The following is a 20552-nucleotide window of genomic DNA, read 5'->3' on the forward strand; positions in this document are numbered from 1 at the left end:
CTACACATTCTCTAGTTAAGTGAAAGCGCACGATCGTGCTCCTCACGGTGAAGTTGAAAACATGGAAGCTCGTCCTGTCCTGGCAAAGGAAATATGCGGCGAGAGATGGGATGGCCGATGCCGAACCTTGTGAGCCCGTTGCTATTGACGGCAGGATAATACGGATCCAACTTCAGCACATTTGGATTAGTGGAGGGTATACCGACAAGGGACCTTGGCTTCTTGCCGCCGATCTGCATTAAATGATTGATTGAAGCGACCCGCGATGCTGAGTCAAGATGCAAAAAGCATACAATTCTTCCTGTTGTCTTCCTGATCAAAGCCAGAAAAAGAGCCACATTCCTCATTCTGGAGGTAGCCTGCAATAGTCTCGGAGGAGGCCGCATGATCAATGGTCTGCATGCTGAGTAGATCATGAACTTCCAGGCTTGATGACTTGATCAACGGGTGAAGTTGGATGCTGCATCGGCATGGTGAAGATTTTTTATCACGTCCCAACAACGCAAATTGAAATTTCAGAACCAAGGATATCCCGGGACATTTGTATTATTGAGATCACCGTGCTGGGCATGATATCTGGACCTTTTTGAATTTAAAAGGGAGACCAACGTGACAAACATTGATATCAAATCAAGCTTGAAATGCAAGGGGAGCCTATTGGAGCGAGACTTTTGTCGATAAAGGTCTTGGCATGCGCGAAAAAAAAAAATTAGAAAAGAAAAGAAGAGAAAAGAAAACCAAAGCGCGATAGCCTGCTTTACCGTCCTTCAAGAAGACTCCCTGCACATTCTTTGTGCTTAAAACGGTCTGCGCACCGTATTGCCTGCCTCGTCCAGACTCTTCCCCAAATGATGGATGACCTGAATTGCTCTCTCACTACTGTCGTCGCACTGCTTTTGCACAAGGCGTTGTTGCTCGTTCTTTAAATTAGGATCTCGGCTAGGGTAACCATTACGTGCCGGCAGGGCCATTGATCATTTGACAGCTCCCACGAACCAAGGAAGGTTTTTGGCCACGTGCCGACGAAGACTGGGATAAAGGGGCATTTTTTTTTTAAGCTAGCTTTACATTCTTGCATCCAAAATCACTTTGTTATTTTTGGCAGTATGGGCTTTGCGAAGTTTCGTTCGGCATGTTTTCAGTGACATTGGAGGTTGTCAAAAAAAGATCAGGGTTACAAGCCGAACGGAAAGGGCACAATGTCACCCAAGCGATTTCACCGTTGTATCAACAGGTAAGGATGTATTGTCATAGAAGAGACCTTGGGATGCAAAAAAACACACGGTCGATGCGCGCGCTCTTGGGCATCCAATTCTAGAAGAGGGAAACCTTAAAATTCGGAGGTACCTAGTTTTCAGCCGGCAGTCAAGGGTTCTGGTGGGTGAGATTCAGTCAACGTTAACCTTTGAATATGCATCTAGGCCATGAATCGCGACGCATCAACGAGGATGCAGCTTGTGAATGACCTGGAGCCAGGGAACCTCCTATAAATCAAATAACATCATGTAGCCTGGAATCCTTTCACAGCATCAATGATGCAAGGGGTAAATGTAATAGAGGCGTCGGTCAAGAACGCCAAGAGGAGGTATTTTTTTTTTTTCTATATGGTCAAGGAGAGAACGTAAAACCCTCACGAGAAAGGGAAAAAAATCGCATTCATACGCTTCATTTCTCAATTCGTCTAAGTTCTTGAGAAAAACACTCACTGCGACGTTGTAGTCTGGCAAGTACCATTCAATACCGAAAATGGGGGGGATATACAGTAGTAGTGGATGTTACATAACCCCGCTCCTACCCTGCAGGGTGCCGGCAAAGGACAAAATTGGGGGAAAATCGGAGTAAACGATAAGCAGTTGTTGGGGCGGGGGGAGGGTTTGCTGTTGACGACGAGCTAGCCCTGGGTTGGCAGCGAGCACGCAATTGCAAGCACCGGCGATGTCCACTTCTGCAAGGAATCCTTGCTTAACCGCCATTTTGTTTTGTTCTGTTTGTATCCATCGCGCAATTGGATTTTCACCATGCATGCTTGGCTTGTGTGACCGTTCCATTGACTCTTTATTTTCTTTTTTTTCTTTCTGCTTGCTTGATATGTCGCTTATCATGTAGGGGTGAACCTTAAGAGGAGGAGATCTCGCCCGCCATGGAATACTTTTGTCTGGGTTTTTGCTGGCACTCGTCTTTCTTTGTCTGTCTTGCTACATAGTAACTCGTAGCTCGAGCTAGCCCGCGTCTACTTTGGCTCACTCGCCGGCAGCTTCGTCATTCATTTTTTTCTGCTTGTTGTTTAATTTAGCCTCTTGTTTTTTTTTTTTTTGTCTCTGGTGTATTGCGACTGCCCAGCCTTGGCCTAGCACACACAGTCCAGCCTGTGTCGCCGTCAGCTCGCCCTCACAAGCGAAGCAGTAGCAGAGGAAACGGGGAGGGAAGACGATAAAACTCACACACAAACACATACACAAACACAAACACGCAAAAATGCGCTCCCCAACCCTCCTCACCGCTCTTACGGCCTTGGTCCTGGCCCCGGCGGCGGTTCTCGCGACCCCGGCCCACACGGACCCGCGCCTTGGTGCCGTCGCGTCCGAGACGACTGAGTGCTCGAAAATCGGCACAGACATCCTCAAGGCGGGTGGCAACGCCGCCGACGCCATGGTTGCGACCACCTTATGCGTCGGCACCATCGGCATGTACCACAGTGGAATCGGCGGAGGCGGCTTCTTGCTGGTGCGGTCTCCAAAGGGGAAGTACGAGTTTGTCGACTTTCGCGACACGGCGCCCGCGGCTGCGACTGAGGACATGTTCAAGAACACCGGAAGCACCCTGGGTGGGCTGGCGAGGTAATTTTTTTTTTTTTTTTCCTCTTTTTCTTCTGATTAGTCCTGCCTTTCCCCCCTTTTTTTACTCTTGCCTTTGCACTGCTAACATTCGCCAAACAGCGCCATCCCAGGCGAGCTGCGCGGGCTCGAGTACCTGCACAAGCACTACGGAAAGCTGCCGTGGCGCTCCCTGGTGGCCCCCTCGATCAAGCTGGCTAGGGATGGCTTTGTCGTCAATGCTGATCTGGTCCGGTATATGGACCGCTTGGTCGACAAGCCCGGCGACGGTGGCATTTTCGAGTCGGACCCGGTGTGGGCTGTGGATTTCGCCCCCAAAGGGCGCCGTTTGAGGTTGGGCGAGAGGATGACCAGGAAAACCTACGCCAAGACCCTGCAGCGCATCGCCGATGAGGGGGCTGACGTCTTTTACAGAGGCGACATGGCCCAGGCCACCATCAACGCTCTCCGGGCCAAGGGCGGCATCATGACGCTCCAGGATCTGGCCAACTACAAGATCGAGCTCCGACAACCGGCGAGCATCAACTACCGCGGGTACAAGTTGACATCGACATCAGCGCCGTCCGGGGGCGGCGTGGCCCTCAGCATGCTCAAGATCCTTGAAGGGTACAATGACATAGGTAACCCCTCGGCCATCAACCTGTCGGCGCAACGGCTCAACGAGGCCATGCGCTTTGCATACGCCCAACGCGCCAAGCTTGGAGACCCGGCCTTTGTGAAGGGCATGGACAAGTACCAGCAAGAAATGCTGTCGGATGCAACGGCCAAGAAGATCCGCTCCAAGATTTCGGATAAAAAGACGGAGCAGGTGGAATACTACAACCCAGAGGGATTCGAGTCCCTCGAGACCCCCGGAACGGCCCACATCGCCGTCGCCGACGCCAACGGCATGGCCGTCTCGCTGACGAGCACCATCAACCTCGTCTTTGGTTCGCGCGTCATAGTGCCCGAGACGGGTGTGCTCATGAACAATAACATGGACGACTTTTCCACCCCCGGAAAGTCCAACGCCTTTGGATACGTGCCCAACCCGGTCAACTTCATCCGGCCGGGCAAGCGTCCGCTCTCCTCCATCTCCCCTATCATCGCAGAGGTGCGCCAAGGCGGGAGGTTATACTTTGTGGTCGGTGCCGCCGGCGGGAGCAGGATCATCTCCAGCACGGTGCAGAGCGTCCTGCACGTCCTGGACGGCGGCAAGACGCCGTCTCAGGCCCTGGCCATGCCGAGGATGCACGACCAGCTGATGCCGCCCGTGACGATGTTCGAGTGGGCTTACAACAACGCCACTGTCCGATACCTCAGCAACCTGGGCCACAATGTATCCTGGGTGGGGCCGACGGGTAGCAGCGTCCAGGCAGTGCGCTTGTTGCCAAACGGGACGTTTGAGGCTGCTGGTGAGCCGAGGCAGCTGAACGCGGCCGGGTTTGCTGTTTGAGTTGTTGTTTTTTTGTACTTGGTTGGCCGTGCAGATGATAAAAGTTTTATTTTTATTTTCAATTTCTTTTTTTTTTTTTTAGAGGCAGTAAGCATGATAGACAAGACATGTACGACTGATTAATAACACACGTAGATAGAGAATAACGAAATGCTCGCTCACTGTTTACTGTTCTCACCAACAACGTGAAACTGATAATTGCCTAATATGCAGTGCAGTGAATTAGCTCATGCGAAATATTTCTCTACCCACGACAGCCTCAGCTACCTATCCACTATCGCCTTCTGCCCATCCCCCGGCTGCTCTCCCCTAACCGTCATGGGCGCCGCTTCCATCTCCGGGATGGGGCTTCCATAGAGCTCCGCCACCTGATGTCTTGGCCACGATGGCAGCTCCGCCGGCGATATGCTGCTGACGACGGGCGTGGTCGTGCGGCTGTCGAGTTCCGACCGCGCGAGGGTGGCCCCGTCCAGCTCGGGGCTCGCGACAGCCGAGGACGCCGTGTCCATCTCCACCTTGACAGCACCGGCGGCGTCCATTTCGGCCTTGTGAAGTCCCACCCCGACGCCAGTGTTGTCAGAGTACGCAGGGGCAGGCGCAGACTCGTTGCCGGTGAGGAGGGCATCCCTTTCGGTGCGATTCTGGCGGCGCCGCCGGAGGATGCAGAAGATTAGCAGGGCGATTACAGCCACGACTACGACAGCCCCGACGACCGCACCGGCGATGACGGCTGCTGATGGGCCACTGCTGCTGGGTGCTGAACTGGTTTGTCCTTGGCCGTCTGGCGTGGTGCCGCTTGATTCTGTAGCCCGATCAACGGGTGTCAGTAAATAGTCTCAACAGAACAGTAAAGCTAAATAAAAATGCAAAAACAAAAAAAAAGAAAAAGAAAAAAAAAAAGACTATAACAATGGGTAACACCTACTCCCAGTCAGCAACGCCTCCGTCGCAGCATCAGTCCACTCGACCCCCTTGAGGTTGTTGGCATCGGCGTACCAAGTCTGCGCGAGGCCCGGCGTCTCGTAGTCGGCCGCCGCCGGATCGAATTGGCTGACCGACTGGAGCTTGGTCATGTCAAACAGGGTGACGCCGCTGCCGGCGGGGGTGTCGGTCTGTCCATTCCTCCTGGGTGGCGGGCTGCCGCCGACCTGGACCATGTGCCGCTTGCCAATGACCTCGCACGCGTGGCCCGAGACGGGCGTGCCGAGCTGCGAGATGCGCCACCAGTTCATGGCCGGGATCGAGAGCATGTAGATGGTCGGCGTGTCCTTGCCCTGGTCCGGAGAGAGGTCGCCGCCGCTGACGAAGCTGTTTTGTGTATTTGCGATGGACATGCGGGTCAGTTTGGGGCTGGAAAAGAGCCCGGACTGTCAGAGGGCGGCAAAAAGGGGTTATGGGGATGGACTTACACCTCGAAACTATCCCCCTTTCCCTTGACGCCAACCGCGCAAAAGCTGGACCTCGCCTCGGGGATATCTCCCGTGGCCTTCTGCGTCGCCCACTTCCTGTCGACGGGATCGTAAAAGATGAGCTGGTCGAACGAGACCGCGGTCGACCCGCCGCCGCTCTTCAAGCTCCTCAGCTCGGTGAAGTCGGGCGCGCTGTACCCACCCATGAACACGACCAGGCCTTTCTTCCCGAGGTGCGGGACGCAAACCGCCTGGCCACCGGCCATGGCGCCCGAGACGACCGACTTGGGCACGTCCTCGCGCTTGAACACCCTGGACGCCATGTCGTACGTCACCAGGCCCGGGGTGAACTGGCCGGCGTCCCGGTCCGACCGAAACGGGCTGCTGTTGCCGGCGTCGTCGCCGCTCAGCCCGCTGCCGGCGCTGGTCAGCCCACCCAGGTACAGGCCGTACCCGGCGCATGAGACGCTGTAGCCCCAGCCGGGGCCCCACTGGCCGGCCTTCTTGTCGGCCGTGAACTGGTCGCCGGAGGGCCGGACCTGCTGCTCCCACTTGGCGACGCCGTCGGCGGCGGTCTCGAGGGTCCAGATGTTGCGGTTGAGGGTGGCGCCGGCGTCAAAGGCGCCCGAGGTCTGCGACGACGTTCGGAAGCCGCCCCAGCTGAGGAGCGAGTTGGAGCCCGTCACCTTCCAGAGCCTGTAGCCCCAGACCCGGTAGCCGAGCATGCGCCGCACCGTGGTCCGGGTCCCGTTGGCCTCCTGCCAGTTTATCGGCGCTTGCGTCGGGCTGCTGGCCGGCCATGAGTCTTTGAGGTGCAGTATCGTGGTCTCGAATGTCGAAGTGTCGTTTATGCCCTGCGGCTCTCCTCCGTGTACAAACAGATATTCATCAACGACCGCCACTATTTTTTTTTTTTTTTTCCTCTCTTGAATTATTAGCAAAAGAAAAAAAAGAAAAGAAAATGTCATGTTGGGCCAAAGTAACCATGGGCACGCACCAGACGAGTGTTTCCTCCCGGTATAATCAACTCGCGTAAACTGGGCCCAAGCCGCCGGGACCAAGCATGCCGCCAACAATGCCGACGGTAGCATCTCCAAGAAAACTACAAGCAAAATAGACAGCTATGCAAAATCGTCCAGAATTCTCTTTAATTGGCATATAACTTCAACAGTCAAGCAATCGGTGAGGTAAAGTCCTGACAATCCAGGAGTGCAAGAGAGAGAAAAAAAAGTGAGGGATGCACTCCAAATCCGAAATAAATCAATGTCTTGTCGATCGGCAGAGGCGTCGTCGACCCTTTTGCACGCGGGGGCTTTTTGTTCGGGACCGAGACCGGGGGGTTTAACAGAAAACTGGTCGTTACCACCAATGAAATAACTTGGGAGCAGCGATTAAAAACGGTTGTGAACCGTCACGCAACAGAGCGTGCGCTCTTGATTCACCAAAAGAACGAGAGGAACGTGACACAAAACAGCAATAGATCTCACGACGAAGGAAGCAATGAAAAGGTGAAGAGAGAAAAAAAAAAAAAAAAAAAAAAAAAAAGGCCCAAGTACATGCTTACTTGCCTCTTCCAAAAGGATCACGCTAGGTATCAGCACTTGGCCAATAAAAGGATTGAGGAGCGCCCAGTTCGGATTAACCCTTGCACAAGCGCGACAGCAAACATTGCCAGCACACCTCGCCCCCCACTATAATACTGAGTCCATTGTGCTCAGAACCCTTGTGGCTGAGTGCATGTTCGTCCCGTTTTACCTCTTCTCTAGTTCGGGCTCAGGCAGGCTCAGCCAAGATGCGGCCTGCGACCCGCCCCAAGACGGATCGTCCCCTGCCCAGATCGGGTCGTCGGCTCGAGCGCCAATCGGTGCCTGTCGCCAAGGCGCTGCAAGATCAAAGGTGCTTGCTGCTGACGCTGTCGCTCAAAATAGTACACCGTTGAATTTGTTGCTGCAAGAGCCCCCCCGGAAATAAGGGTAAGAATCCTTTGGCCGGCCTGTGACAAGCAAGCAAGCCGGATCCTGCGCTTGGCGTCCTTCGACAAGACCAACTGCCGAGCTCGGTCCGCATCCAGCGGGATTTTGGATCCCTAGCCCTGTCGTTAGGGGTCGCTTGTGAATAATTGATGGTAAAAAGCCGAGGGGGTTAAGAATTGGAAGATTTGGCAGATTGATACTAAATCCAAGTAGATAAATATCAAGTGAATTTTATTATATTTAGTGGCTCTTTTGACGGCGCACGCGCACACAAGAGAGCAGACTATTGGTATATACAAAATAATGCCCGGGCCCCAAAATATTATTTATTTCCCCTGCCGAACCGCCGTCGACAACATGACTTGCACCCTGCCCGTCTTCCCCGACCGGGCGATCTGCACGCTGGGATCCATGTCCCTCGTGAACTTCTTCTCAATCTCTTCGTCCGTCAGCTCGGCCGACTCCTCGAGCAGCCACGCCGTGTGTTCCGAGACGAGCTGGGAGACGGCCTGCCAGGAGTTGCCTCTGGTGGAGAACTTGGTCTTGAGGAAGAACAGAGCCATGACCGTGATTCCGCACGCCATGTTGCCCAGGACGATGGCAAAAACCGCTATCAGACCCTTCACCCTGCGCGGCGTCAAGATGGAGACGGACAGGGTGAGCGTCGTATTCCCCATCATGTTGAACTGCGGGATGGCCTCGTTGATGGCTGACCCGGCCATCGCTGTCAATACCGCCTGGAATGCACACCCGGGACGGTTGGTCGAGTTCAGCGCATCCGAGAACAGCACTTGGTACTCGACATGAGGGGAAATGGTGGGCTTCCCCAGCCCAAGCGGATCCATAAACAGCGAGACGTTGTTCGTCTGCGGCGAGTTGTAGTTGCTGTTGATCAGCTTGTTGTTGAAGTACGTCGCCATGTTGCGACTCCGCGTCGATGAGATCGACTCGACCTCGTAGGTCCCTCGCTCTGCCGGCGAGAGCATATTCGGCCTGCTGCCGTCCGCGCCCAAGTCCTGACTTGTCGGGTCGATCATCCTACGCACGGCATTGGTGTCCCAGCGCATCTTTGCCGAGTCCCACGACACCACCGGCCGTTCGAGGTCCCTCGGACTGAAGACCTTGACATCGGACATGTCAAAGGTAAGCTGTTGGAAACAGATCGACATGTCGAGGCGCATGCCGCCGTTGATGAACCGCATTCCCCCCATGCGACCGCCCACAGCACGTTCGTACGTGACCCACTCGCCGGCTGGCGTGGGCGGGTTTGGCAGCGGAAAGTCTCCGTTGAGCGCGGTATCGTTGGGCCCGCGCCAGAGGTCGATCGTGCTGTTGCTCCGGAAGAAGAGAAAGACGCCAGCATAGGCGGGTACTGCTTCATCCTCGGGCAGGGTGAAGTTTTTGGCACTGCTAGCCGCACCACTACCGTCGGGCATGCAAATGCTGTTGGTGAAGCCTTGTCGCTGGTGCGCCGACGCATCCATGTGTTGGCTCAAAGAACAGTTGAATGCCGAAGGGAAACAACTACCTCCGGGGCAGTTTGGAGGAAGAGGCATGCCGGCGTCGGCAAAGGTCGCTTCGTAGTCGATGTTGCCCCAAACACTGAGGAAGAGTGGCAGGAACGACGTCCCCGGCCATACGTTGGCCGACGAGGTCACAGCAGCAGCGCTGACGGACGGGCGCATGCAGACAAACCTGGAGTTGAAGACGACCGCTTGACCACTGTAACGACGGACGTGCTCTTGGTCATTGGTTGACACTGGCAGAAACACCTTGCGAACAATTCCCGTGTCGCTGACACCCAATTGCGTCGGCGTCGAGTTCATCCCAGATCCCAGCTCCCCAAAGGGGATATATGCTGTGGGCCTTTCGACCCAGCCATTAGACTGATGGTTGAGGTTGATGACGTCCATGTTCATAAAGACGGGCATGGATGTGTTCCCCGGCTCACCAATGATCCTGGTGAAGTCGAGATCCGAGACCAAAATCGTAGAGGAGAACTGGACGGCGACAGTTGTGAGAATCAGGCCAAGCGACACGATGGACAGCAATGGCGACTTGCGACATGAAGTCAGTAGGAGCCAGGCCAGTCTCATGGGCCCGTCGTTGACGCATCTCAAGACAGACAGCTCGGCCACCTGAGAAAGAGGCACGCCGTGCTTTTCGAGCATGATGCATGCGATCAAGCTGGTGAAAACCGCCGCTTTGGTCGTGACGGCGATTCGGATGAGTACAGTAGCCAACGTGATGGCCTGCGTGACTCGTCCTCCCAGCATAACCCATCTCCAGGTCGGGCCTGCGAGTTCCGGGTCGAACCTCTCCTTTGTCAACCAAAGAAAAGAAAGAAAGGCCAAGAAGGCAAAGCTGAGAATCGTGCCGTGGATTATCGTCATGAAACCCCAGAACCCGATTCGGTACCACGGCCTGCGCTTTCGCTTGGGCGGTTCCGGCTCCTGGGAATAGTCAGATGGCGAGCGGGACGTGAACCCGGCTCCGTCCCTCCGGCTGGCGTCACCCCATGGAACTGCACCCTCCTTGAACATCCATGATCGTGCAGATATGACAGGAGATGCTTCGTCGTGGACGGTTGACGCTGCTGAGAAGCTTCGCGTGCGCAGCGGGGGTATGTTTGCGCGCTCGTTCGAGTAGGATCGGATCGGTTGTGGAGGATTGTTGTCGAAGCCGTTTGAGTAGTTGTTGCGAGTAGGGAGAGGTGGCACACTATCGTCATCACTCCCGAGATTCTGTCTGTTTAGGGATGGAGGGACCTCGGGCCCGGTGGCAAAGGGCCCGTTGGAGTAGCTCCGAACCGGACGCGGCGGGGCACCGTCGTGGCCGTTGGAGAAGCTGCGCGAGTGTGGTGGAAATCTACTGGGACCGTTTGATGTGCTGCGTCTAGGCCTTGAAAAAGACTGCACATTGGCGCTCTGTACAGACTGTTCGTTGTTAGCAATCAAGTGTCGAGGGGGCATTCGAAAGGGGCAGGGTTGAACGTCGAGACTCACCACCATGATGGCAACGGCTATGCAGTGCCAGGCAATATGGTCGGAAGCAGCTAGTCTAGTCTAGTCTCGCGTCTAGCTATAACGGTTGCACTCTTCTTCCCTCAAAAGAAGCAGAGCTCTCGGCTCCAGGTCGGGAGCGCAAATCAGGCGCCACCCAGGCATATAGGCAGTCCACCATGCGACGACACCCGACAGGCTTCTCCATCGTTGCAGTGATCGCTTGTTTCCGAGAATCTGTCATCACATTGAGAAACAGCGGCAAGGCGTTCCAGGGGCTTGTCAACCACGAAACGGTTGTTGGTGCATTTGCGAGGAGCTAGGGGTTCGAGTCTGAGACGAAAGGCGAAAGATGTGTGGATGCGAGATACAATAGATTGATGAATTACCTTTAGACCTAGCACCCAGCCAAGTCAGTAAGCACCTACAAGTAAGTTGCTTTACCTGGTTCTTGGCTAGTGGATGTACCACATGTACCCTTGCTTGCATTGGTCGATTATCTTAGGAAGGATGACGGGAGGGGCCATGTTATGGGGCGAACGGACGCACGGATACCACCTTTTTGCACTTTGACACTTTTGAAGGCAACCTTGGTACCCACTTTGAATGGCGATTGACGGGTGGTGACCACGCTTCATTGTTGATGCTTCCGTCTCTCGATTGCCAAAGAGAAAAAGAAAAAAAAAGCATCGAAATCCAAATTGCGCATTTTCGGCTTCTTTCTTTTTCTCCTTCCTCATTATACCCCTAAGCCTTTACAGTATCTTCAAGTCATTGCATCAACCAACAGGCTACACGATTGCCGCTCAATAATAACAAAAACAAAAAAAAAAGGCTCATTCCCCTCATTCCGAAATTGTGGAGAGACGCGGAAGCAACTAGTTTCAGAGATGTGATACAAGCCCTGTACCTGCATACGTGCCTCACTTTTTCATCACCTCGACTAGGGAGGCGGAGAGCGGCCCGATCATGATGACTCGACTAAATTCTACAGTGGTTTAGGTGCACAATGTCTACATACAGTAAACGGTTTTTCCTCAATCTTGTCTTTCTGCCTTGGTCTCGCGCGGGCAAGCCACATTTTGTCTTGGCCATTTTTGAAACACACTGGCCAGCCCGAAATCCTGAAAAGTTGTGCGCCGATTGTGACGGGCCAAGGGCATAAAGAACGCAGTGTTTTCTCGATGTCGCAATAATGCGGGGGGTGTGCTGTGTTGGTCTTTTTATCCAAGCCAACACCGCATCCAGCATTCCTTGTACAGGCCACGAGGTGTTTCTGGCAGGAGGAGCCGGTCACAGTTATTCCAACTGCATGAGCAAGGGGACGAGATGGTTGCTGCCCTACAATACGCCTCCTGCTCACCTTGGAATGTTGTTCTCCCTCCCGCCCGGCTGCACGGTTGAAACGCGATTGACATTCCAGCCACGGCTTTGTTTTTCACGAATTTTGCCCACAACTTTCAGAGGTCCGTCTGGCATAATTGCACAAGAAGTATTACAATCTCAATACTACGCTTCCAGTATCCGTTTCCTGCAGCATCCTTTATTAGTATTTATGGCATGGCATCCATATGATACTGACAGACCAAATTATCTGTATCAGTAAGAGCGAGCCTGTTAGTCGGCAGGTCTTGGACAGTCTGGCTGCTGCTATCGCTGCCAAGAGATGCAGCTAATCCCCATACACGTCGAGCTCGAGACAAACCCGGCGCATCGTGTATCTGCAAAGCTCAGAAAATATTGGAATATAAGCTCACACAACCACATCCTACATCAAGTATGCAATTTTTTTCGTCTTGTGAAATGTATTCTCGGGAGCCTTGTCGAGCTCAACCGTGCTTCATGCTTGTTCGAGGTACCATTTTCTACAGGCTTGCCTTGAGCTTCGTGGACCTTTTTCGGCACGACGAAGCTGTCAACACTGTGGGAGCTGCTTCTCTAGATATTTTTGTCACTTCTTCCTCTTGAGAGGCACATTCTCTGTGTGCTCTCCTTTATTCGGCGGTTACCAGGTAGACATTTGAGCTCCGAAGAAAAGCGCCGGACCTGACCGTCTCTTCAAAGGACACGTTGACCTAGCTGCCGCACTAGTAAGACTTGGACTTTCTAGCAAGACCGGTTGTCTTTTCTACATATTGGCGAAATAGAAGAGTCCAAGGTGAGCAAACTACGTATGCCTTCCAGATCTATGCAAGAGGACTCAAATGGCGATGGATTGTATCAGCCACCAAGAGTGCTACGAGTGCTACAGAGTAAAGAACTCGATCAAACATTCACTCGAAGACATTTGGAAAAATCGGGTATAGCCGCGCTTTCTTCAGATCCTCGCGCCTGACAGTCATGAACCAGCAGAACGAGAGCTCCGAGACTAAACCACCAATTACCAGGGACGTGGATTGTCTGTCTTGATCCCGATACAGCGCAGTTTGACTCGGTAAAAGGGAAACTCCGCTGTGATGAAGATCCAACCCAGCCTCATCTATGTAAAATGTGTATAAGATTGCAGAGCAAGCTTGCTGCAGCCGCCATGTCACATCCGGAAGCATCAAGGTGCCGTTATATCCATCAAGGTGGCCGAGACAGGGGCTGGCAGAATCTTTGAGGTCACAGCTTCTGTCTGGACTCCCGCCCGATCCTGTCAAGGAATGACGACTTGGGACATGGCAAGGCATTGTTGCCATTAGGATTCTGGCGCGCCGCAGTTAGTCGCAGCTTGGAAGCCTGCTCCTCCTCGGTGGCCTGGCTTCGCCGTCGATACCTGTGGGTTCACCGGTAAATCCCATGAATGTAACGATAAGTCACCACAACTGGTGGCCCAATATACCGGTAGATGGAACTCGCTAGTCATGCAAGTTCAAGCGATCGTAGACAACTATCCTTGGTGAATCATGGCATTCACAAAATCGAGATAAGTTTGATGAGAATTGGCATACTGAGATATGACGAAATTAGAGTTTGATGAGCGATGCTGATCATGGCCGTGACAAAAAAAACCATGTAACAAAACACCTGGACTGGCATCTAAACGCTTGTTTAACGTTGTTAGGCGCAAAGATCTCAAGCTTCCAGACTAGTCAACAATTTTGTTGAGGCTTGCTACTCAACCAAACCCGGGATCTGCATCCCTTGGTCATCGACAAGTTTGCGCAGAATGGTATTGTTCAGAACATAATCTTCTCCGACTCAGAGATCAAGACAGGGCGGTCAACGCCGAAAAGGCTCTTTTAGCAGAGTTGGGGTCCAAAGTCCTTTCAATCGCCAAGAGTAGCGAATCAAGACCGGCATATATTCTCTTCAAGACCTGGAGCTTATATTTCCATGTAAAGCTGCAAATAGCTATAACGAGACACGCCGCTCCCAGAGCCACCATACCATGAGTTTCGTCACAAATACCCTGTCGCCCGGCGGTGAATAGGCTTCCAAAACTCCAGCAACGGGTGGCAGGTGGTTTATCAGAACGCGTGGTTTCGTTCCAGTTCTGGTCGCGCGAGCAGGATACACTATGTAGACAAGGTGAGAAGGTAAAATAAAATTCCCAAAACCAATATTCGTTTATATGGTTCCACATCGGCACTATTGGGGTTTGCTTGTTCTGGAATGTTGGGTCCCCCATGCGGCATGACAATACGGCATGCTATTCATGAAGTTCTTTGGTACCAAATACGACGGCGTACTCCGTAATCAGGATAGCATCTCCACTTGCGTCGGCTCCTTCACCGAGGTAAAAAGGCCACCCGAACCGAGGTTCGGGTGAGCTTCCGTCGGGTACATCGGTCCGGGGGTTTGGTTATACGAGCCACAATGGGAGAAGAAAAAAATGTGCAAATGCCGGGAAGAAAAATTTCCCGAGGGGGTTCCCGGTAGTTGTAGTGCGAAGAAAGAAAAATAGTACAAGGGCTTCGTGCTATTCGAATGGTTTACGGTCAACATTCTACAATTCCATGATGAACGCCTTGGTAGGAAATTCCTGTTAACTCCCACGAACCCAGTCCGTGTCCGCTTGGGTTGCAGTTCGCGGGGTATATGCTTGATGGTTAGTCGGTAGCTCATCCTTGCCTGTGGTGATTTGAATGAAACGCAATCGATTCGTTCTGGTTAGGAATACAACCGAGAAACGGAAAAAGTGGTCCTCAATATTAGGGCTACCTGTTAAGGATATTATTACGTCGTGGCAACAAGGATTTAAAAATCCCTTGCGGCTGTCAAGATCTGTACCATTCTTCCCTAATTGTTTGTTATGCTGTTCGACAGCAGTTAATAAAGCAAAGTTCGCTCCGGGAACTACCGCAAGATTGTGGCTTCAGAGTTTGACCAGGCAGCTGGTAATTTAATTTGGTACCTTGCCCGAAGTTATTTGTTAAAGAGCCACGCAATTCTTGTCAATTGCATGGATAAACAGATACCCATGGATATAATATCCCACACCACGAACCAGAGCAATACTAACACCACCTAGGTGTAGACAAAAGTACTCATCGGTCACCTCCTGACGTACTGGAATCGTCGCGTGGACATGTCTCCATCTTCGGCGCTGCCGCGGCGAATTTGAATTGCCCTGGGATTGATTCCCTCTCACCTTTTCCCCGCATTATTCTCCGCGCAAGTCCAGGTTTTCCGGACTTTTGCCGATGCCCATGCAACCTTTGATGCAGGTTGTGACGTCCTCGGGACGAGCAGAATTTTATAGAGAAAAAAAAAATAAAAATAAAAAAAACAGAAAAGAAAAGGGATCACGATTTGACAAGCCTGGGAGGAAAGTGTTTTGCAGCTGCCACCTGAATTTATCTGAACATTCCAAACAGGTCTCTATATTTTGGAGATGAACTTTGTTTGTCCTTCAAAGAAAAAAAAAACCCTTTTGCATTTTCTGCTAGCTTCCTTACAAAGGAAAAATACACTAGAAAAACTTACAACCTGGCAGCCGGATTCCGAAGGAAAACTTTGACCAGATATAATTTCCCTGGATGAAAACACAGGTCCCAGAAAAGGCAGAAAATCTTGTAGCTCGATTTGCGATGTAACAAGACTCCGCAACCACAAACCACTTTTGCCCCATAAACATGGGGAAAATCATGTGGGCAAAGATGCAAATTGCCCAATCGAAACACAAGCAGCCAGCCATAATGACACACACCTTGGTTGGTCTCCAGGTTCCAGTAGGCCGGCATTGCTCTAGACGGCCAGCAAACATATCGGCAGATCATAGAGTCGCCAGTCAGTGCATGTGGGAAACCGGAGACTAGTCCAACCCCCGTATCAGAAATGAGACAAACGCCCGAGCATGTGGGAAAACGAGCGTCATGTTCGGCAAGCATCTCGGGTTGGGATAATATCATGCATGACATGACGGCTGGGGCTTGTGGATTCCCAGAGATGGGATCAACATAAATATCCCCAGAGGTTTTTCCCCCAAATCCTTCTAGAGTTTCCCGGCACGACGCCTTTGTTCTTTGCTGCCGCCCGCCTCCCGCTCAACGGTCCAACGACCTCAGTCCCTTGCCCGCCATGCGCCAATCTACGATCCAGTCACTGCTGCTGGCCGCTGGCGCCTCGGCGGCCGTGCTTCCACGGGCCAGCCAAGGCCCGACTGTTCAAATCGCCAACGGCTCCTACTATGGCGTGCACAATTCATACTACGACCAGGACCTGTTCCTCGGCATGCCCTATGCGCAGCCGCCCGTCGGTAACCTCCGCTTTCGCGTCCCGCAGTCCCTGAACTCGACCTGGGACGGCGTGCGGAACGCGACTGAGTACGGCTACGCCTGCATCGGCTATGGCTCGGACCAGTGGGTGCTGGGCAACTATGTCAACGAGGACTGTCTGACTGTCAACGTCGTCCGTCCCGCGGGTGTTTCGGCCGACGCCAAGCTCCCTGTCGCCGTCTGGATCCACGGCGGCGGTTACATCATGGGCAGTAAGTAAATATTTTAGATGATGCCCTCGCACGCCAGATGTGAGAAGCGCCTCTAGCTCACAGGCCCCGGGGGGGCAACCTTTTGAACAGGCGGCAGTGATCCCAGGTACAACACCTCGTTCCTCGTCAAAGAGTCGGTGGAGATGGGCACGCCCATGGTCGCCGTCACGCTCAACTACCGGCTGTCGGCCTGGGGCTTCATCTTCGGCAGGGAGGTGCAGGCCGCCGGGCAGACCAACATCGGCATGCGCGACCAGCGGCTGGCGCTGCACTGGATCCAGGAGAACATCGGGGCCTTTGGCGGCGACAAGACCAAGGTGACCATCTTTGGCGAGTCTGCCGGCGGCAACTCGGTCGGCACGCAGCTCGTGGCGTACGGCGGGCGCGACGACGGTCTCTTCCGCGCCGCCATCTCGCAGTCCGGCGCGCCCTCGGCCCTGGGCCGCATGGACACGGCCGAGTCGTGGCAGCCCTACTACGACAACCTGGTCCGCAAGGCCGGGTGCGCCAACGCGCCCGACTCGCTCGACTGCCTGCGCGCCGTCCCCGCCGACGCGCTCAGCGCCCTGATCAACTCGACCGACGTCCTGGCGGGCCCGGCGCGCCCCGTCATCGACGGCGACTTCCTGATGGAGCTCGGAACCGCCTCGCTCCGCGCCGGCCGCTTTGTGCACGTGCCGTACCTTATCGGGGCAAACGCCGACGAGGGCGCGTCCTTTGGCGCCCGCGGCATCAACACCGAGGACGAGTTCGTCGCCATGGTGCAGCGCAGCAACGCGGGGCTCACGCGCGACGACGCCCTCGCCCTCGCGGCCCTGTACCCCGACGACCCGGCGCAGGGCCTGCCGGCCACGCTCGACGGCCGCCCCGGTCCGGAGCTGCAGCCGCTGCTGGGGTCCATGTGGAAGCGCAGCGCGGCATACGCCGGAGACCCGGTGATGCACGGGCCGCGCCGCGTCGCCAACGAGGAGTGGGCCCGCCGCGGCGTCCCGTCCTACAGCTACCACTTCAACGTGCTGACGAGCGGCACGCCGGCCTGGGCCGGGTCGACCCACTTCCAGGAGGTCGCCTTCATGTTCAACAACACGGGCGGTCTGGGCTACGGCAACGCCGTGTCGGTGAACCCGTTCGACGGCATGCCCGAGTCGCTCAAGAGCCTGTCGCACATGATGGCGAGGATGTGGATCAGCTTCGTGGTCAACTTGGACCCGAACCACATTGGTATCGGTATGTACATCCTCTGTCCCTTGATGGAGAAAAATAAAATGATGATTTTGTTGATGCCATTGCGAGTACTAAATGTGAAACACTCTCGGCCTCCCAAACAGACAAGCCGGCAGAATGGCCCGTCTACACGCTCGAGCAGCCCAAGAACTACGTCTTCGACGTCAACGCCACCGGCTTTGGATATCTCGAGCCTGACACTTATCGCGCCGAGGGAATCAGGTACATAATTGACAGGTTTGAGACTGTCTTTAGGCAGTAAGCTTGCAGGAGATGCACATGTGCCTGATAGCGAGTTGGAATTACTAGAAGCGATAGGCTATAATATATGATCTATCATGACTCCTTGTGATTACGACAATGTTGGATATCCCATCATGTTTACATTATTGGCGAGACGTGAAACATTTCAAACTGATTGTTCTTATTTTCTCCTATTTTCCCCTCCTTATTTTGCGCTGAGTTGTACGCCAACAATCTCCAGATATACTTGGTAAAAGACGGAATTTGCCGCCAATTGCCGAGTTAATATCGATCCAGTTGCAGGTCCTGACACAGTTTGCACCTTTTGGCCAGTCAGTTGGTCGATCCAGCAGGCTGAGCATCTATGTCTGTGACGTTGACCGCAAGAAGCGCATGTGTCCCGCTGCGTTCGTTCAACAAGAGAGCGCCACATGACTGGTGTCAGAAGAATCGGTTTCATTGTGATCTAAGCCCGTGTTTATCACGTCACAGCACCTTTGCCTACCTATCTTCCCCAAGGTTTACCCATGTGACAATTATCGAGGTCGCTTTCGCTAGCATGGTTTTGGGACAAGGGCAAACATGGGTTTTTCGTCTAAAATGCCATGTCTACCTATGCTACTGTTACTTGCCTTATTCAAGTCTACCTTCTTTCTGGAAAGACAGTCGTCATTTTTCGGACGACGATTAAATCATCCAAATGCTAAATCAGCACCGGGGTCCGAAGATCAGCAAATTAGATCCCATTCCATGCCCAAGTGTTGGCGAGGAGGAAGAAAGATGCAAGGATCAAAGGGATTGGGTACAACTCGGACAAACCCAATCGGCATAACGAACCGAGCCCCGACCAAGCCAACATCAAAGTCTCTGGTAAATGCCACATGCAGCCACTAGACAGTTGACAGCAACGAAGGCCCGGGGCACTGGATCCCTGCATCAAATATTCAGCCGAACTTGAGAACATGATTGCATGCGGCCGGACTGTTGGAAAGATACGATGCTGTGCTGTGCTGTGCTGTGCTGTGCTGTGCTGTTATCCAATTTGATCTACCTCTGCTCTTGTTTCCGTCCCCCGTCAATGCTAAGCCAGAATTCTAGCCGTTCAGACTCGTTCCCTTTCCAAAAAGCCAACCGACCCCGTGCGTGCAGGCCCAGCTTCCAGTCTGAAACGCCGATCATGTTGCGGATAGTCCTGACCGAAAAGGTGTTTTTTTTTTCTTCGATGGAAACTTGGTGTCAGGGTTTCGTAGATGAAGGTACTGCTTTACTGAACAGGCTCTGTTGTGATTTTTGATGGTTCGTATCCCCGCGGGTGTTGGGCTTTTGGTCGTCTGATCGACTCGAGCGAAGCTTCGTCCCTCCAGAGGAACAAATGACCGTATACATCCATTATTTCCACGCACCATCCTTCTTGATACCCCAGTAGTAAAGCAAACCCATCAAAAATATTATACCGAGGACTTTTGTGGACGAAGAAACACGTCATGTTAGCCTTGAACATTGGATAAGGAAGAATTATAACAAGACTGTTGAGGCTTGATGCAGCTACTTACTAACGCCAAAGACGTCCAACTTTGTGTGATCCTCTCCGAGAATACTTTTGGTGACGCCGTACATATCTGCTAACCTTTTTACCAGGGTGCTATGGGCGATCTCGGGCATGTCGGCAGCCATCCTCTTGACGAGGAGCTCGCCGTCGATGACAGGAATGATAGGCATGACTACCAAGGGGCCTAGAGAGATGAAAAGACTCGGGGGGAAAAGGGTGTTGATCAAGAGCAAGGTCGACCGGCGATTGGATATCAGCAAATAAAGAAATGAAAAATATATAACAGAAATCAGATTAATATTTTGGTTATCTGACCGGCAGTTTGCAAAAGAATGTCGAGAATGGAAAGAGATGAAGGTTGAGATGATCTAGACGATGTTCGACGTATACTCGGAACTGCCAAAACCTCAAAAGAAGAATCCACATCGAACAAAGAAGATCTCGAAACGGACAGCGCCGGAATATTATAACAGAATCTCTTATGAGCCGAGCGGGCCAAATCAAAGCAACACGATGAAATCCGCCCTTTTTCCCCCCCTCCCCCCCTTCCCGTCCCCATCGCTACCTGTTTACAGTATCCAGGGGTTTGTGACAAGGCCGGGATGTGGCTAAGCCAAGATGAAGTGATGAGCCCCCCCTTTTGAGATCCAGTTGGTCGTACCGTGTTAGTGTATCTACCATTAAAGAGAGAAAGGTACCAAGCACGTGGCGAGACGAAACCCGGAGACTATGTGGGAGGGTGTTTTCGGAGGAGCAATCGCATCATTGGATCCTCGTTATCGCATGGCGGGATGCGCCGTTGCATTGCTTCAGGCATGGACAAAGGGAGGAAAAAAGGACTAGAAATGGTTCGATTCTGCGGATGCCATTTGTTTCAGCTGAGGCGAGAGCTGGCGCGTCAGCCCTGTAGGGATCCACACTTTTCTTTTTTTCTTTTTTTTTTTCTCTTTGCTGGACNGTAAATTACGT

At 53.1% G+C, this 20552-nt stretch overlaps 5 protein-coding genes across 5 annotated transcripts; 2 read left to right on the plus strand and 3 right to left on the minus strand.

The window, feature by feature from the left end:
* Window positions 1-2475: 2475 nt before the first annotated feature.
* On the plus strand, window positions 2476-4269 carry PpBr36_10509 (uncharacterized protein; the record flags this gene model as incomplete). Its single annotated transcript, XM_029897620.1, has 2 exons — window positions 2476-2837; window positions 2937-4269. 2 exons carry the CDS (start codon window positions 2476-2478, stop codon window positions 4267-4269), a joined length of 1695 nt encoding a protein of 564 aa, XP_029744077.1.
* A 263-nt stretch (window positions 4270-4532) lies between these two features.
* PpBr36_10510 (uncharacterized protein) lies at window positions 4533-6769 on the minus strand (the record flags this gene model as incomplete). Its single annotated transcript, XM_029897621.1, has 4 exons — window positions 4533-5071; window positions 5195-5577; window positions 5679-6579; window positions 6676-6769. The coding sequence occupies 4 exons, from the start codon at window positions 6767-6769 to the stop codon at window positions 4533-4535; spliced, it is 1917 nt and encodes a 638-aa protein (XP_029743976.1).
* Window positions 6770-7977: 1208 nt separating this feature from the next.
* Window positions 7978-10662, minus strand: PpBr36_10511 (uncharacterized protein; the record flags this gene model as incomplete). The annotated part of the gene is made up of 2 exons (XM_029897622.1): window positions 7978-10578; window positions 10657-10662. The coding sequence occupies 2 exons, from the start codon at window positions 10660-10662 to the stop codon at window positions 7978-7980; spliced, it is 2607 nt and encodes an 868-aa protein (XP_029743975.1).
* Window positions 10663-16158: 5496 nt separating this feature from the next.
* Window positions 16159-18053, plus strand: PpBr36_10512 (uncharacterized protein; the record flags this gene model as incomplete). Its single annotated transcript, XM_029897623.1, has 3 exons — window positions 16159-16567; window positions 16658-17794; window positions 17896-18053. The coding sequence occupies 3 exons, from the start codon at window positions 16159-16161 to the stop codon at window positions 18051-18053; spliced, it is 1704 nt and encodes a 567-aa protein (XP_029743978.1).
* A 1370-nt stretch (window positions 18054-19423) lies between these two features.
* PpBr36_10513 (uncharacterized protein) lies at window positions 19424-19753 on the minus strand (the record flags this gene model as incomplete). The annotated part of the gene is made up of 2 exons (XM_029897624.1): window positions 19424-19494; window positions 19588-19753. 2 exons carry the CDS (start codon window positions 19751-19753, stop codon window positions 19424-19426), a joined length of 237 nt encoding a protein of 78 aa, XP_029743977.1.
* Window positions 19754-20552: the final 799 nt, after the last annotated feature.

Source organism: Pyricularia pennisetigena (assembly GCF_004337985.1).
Source record: "Pyricularia pennisetigena strain Br36 chromosome Unknown Pyricularia_pennisetigena_Br36_Scf_10, whole genome shotgun sequence".
In the NCBI taxonomy this organism is placed as follows: domain Eukaryota; kingdom Fungi; phylum Ascomycota; class Sordariomycetes; order Magnaporthales; family Pyriculariaceae; genus Pyricularia; species Pyricularia pennisetigena.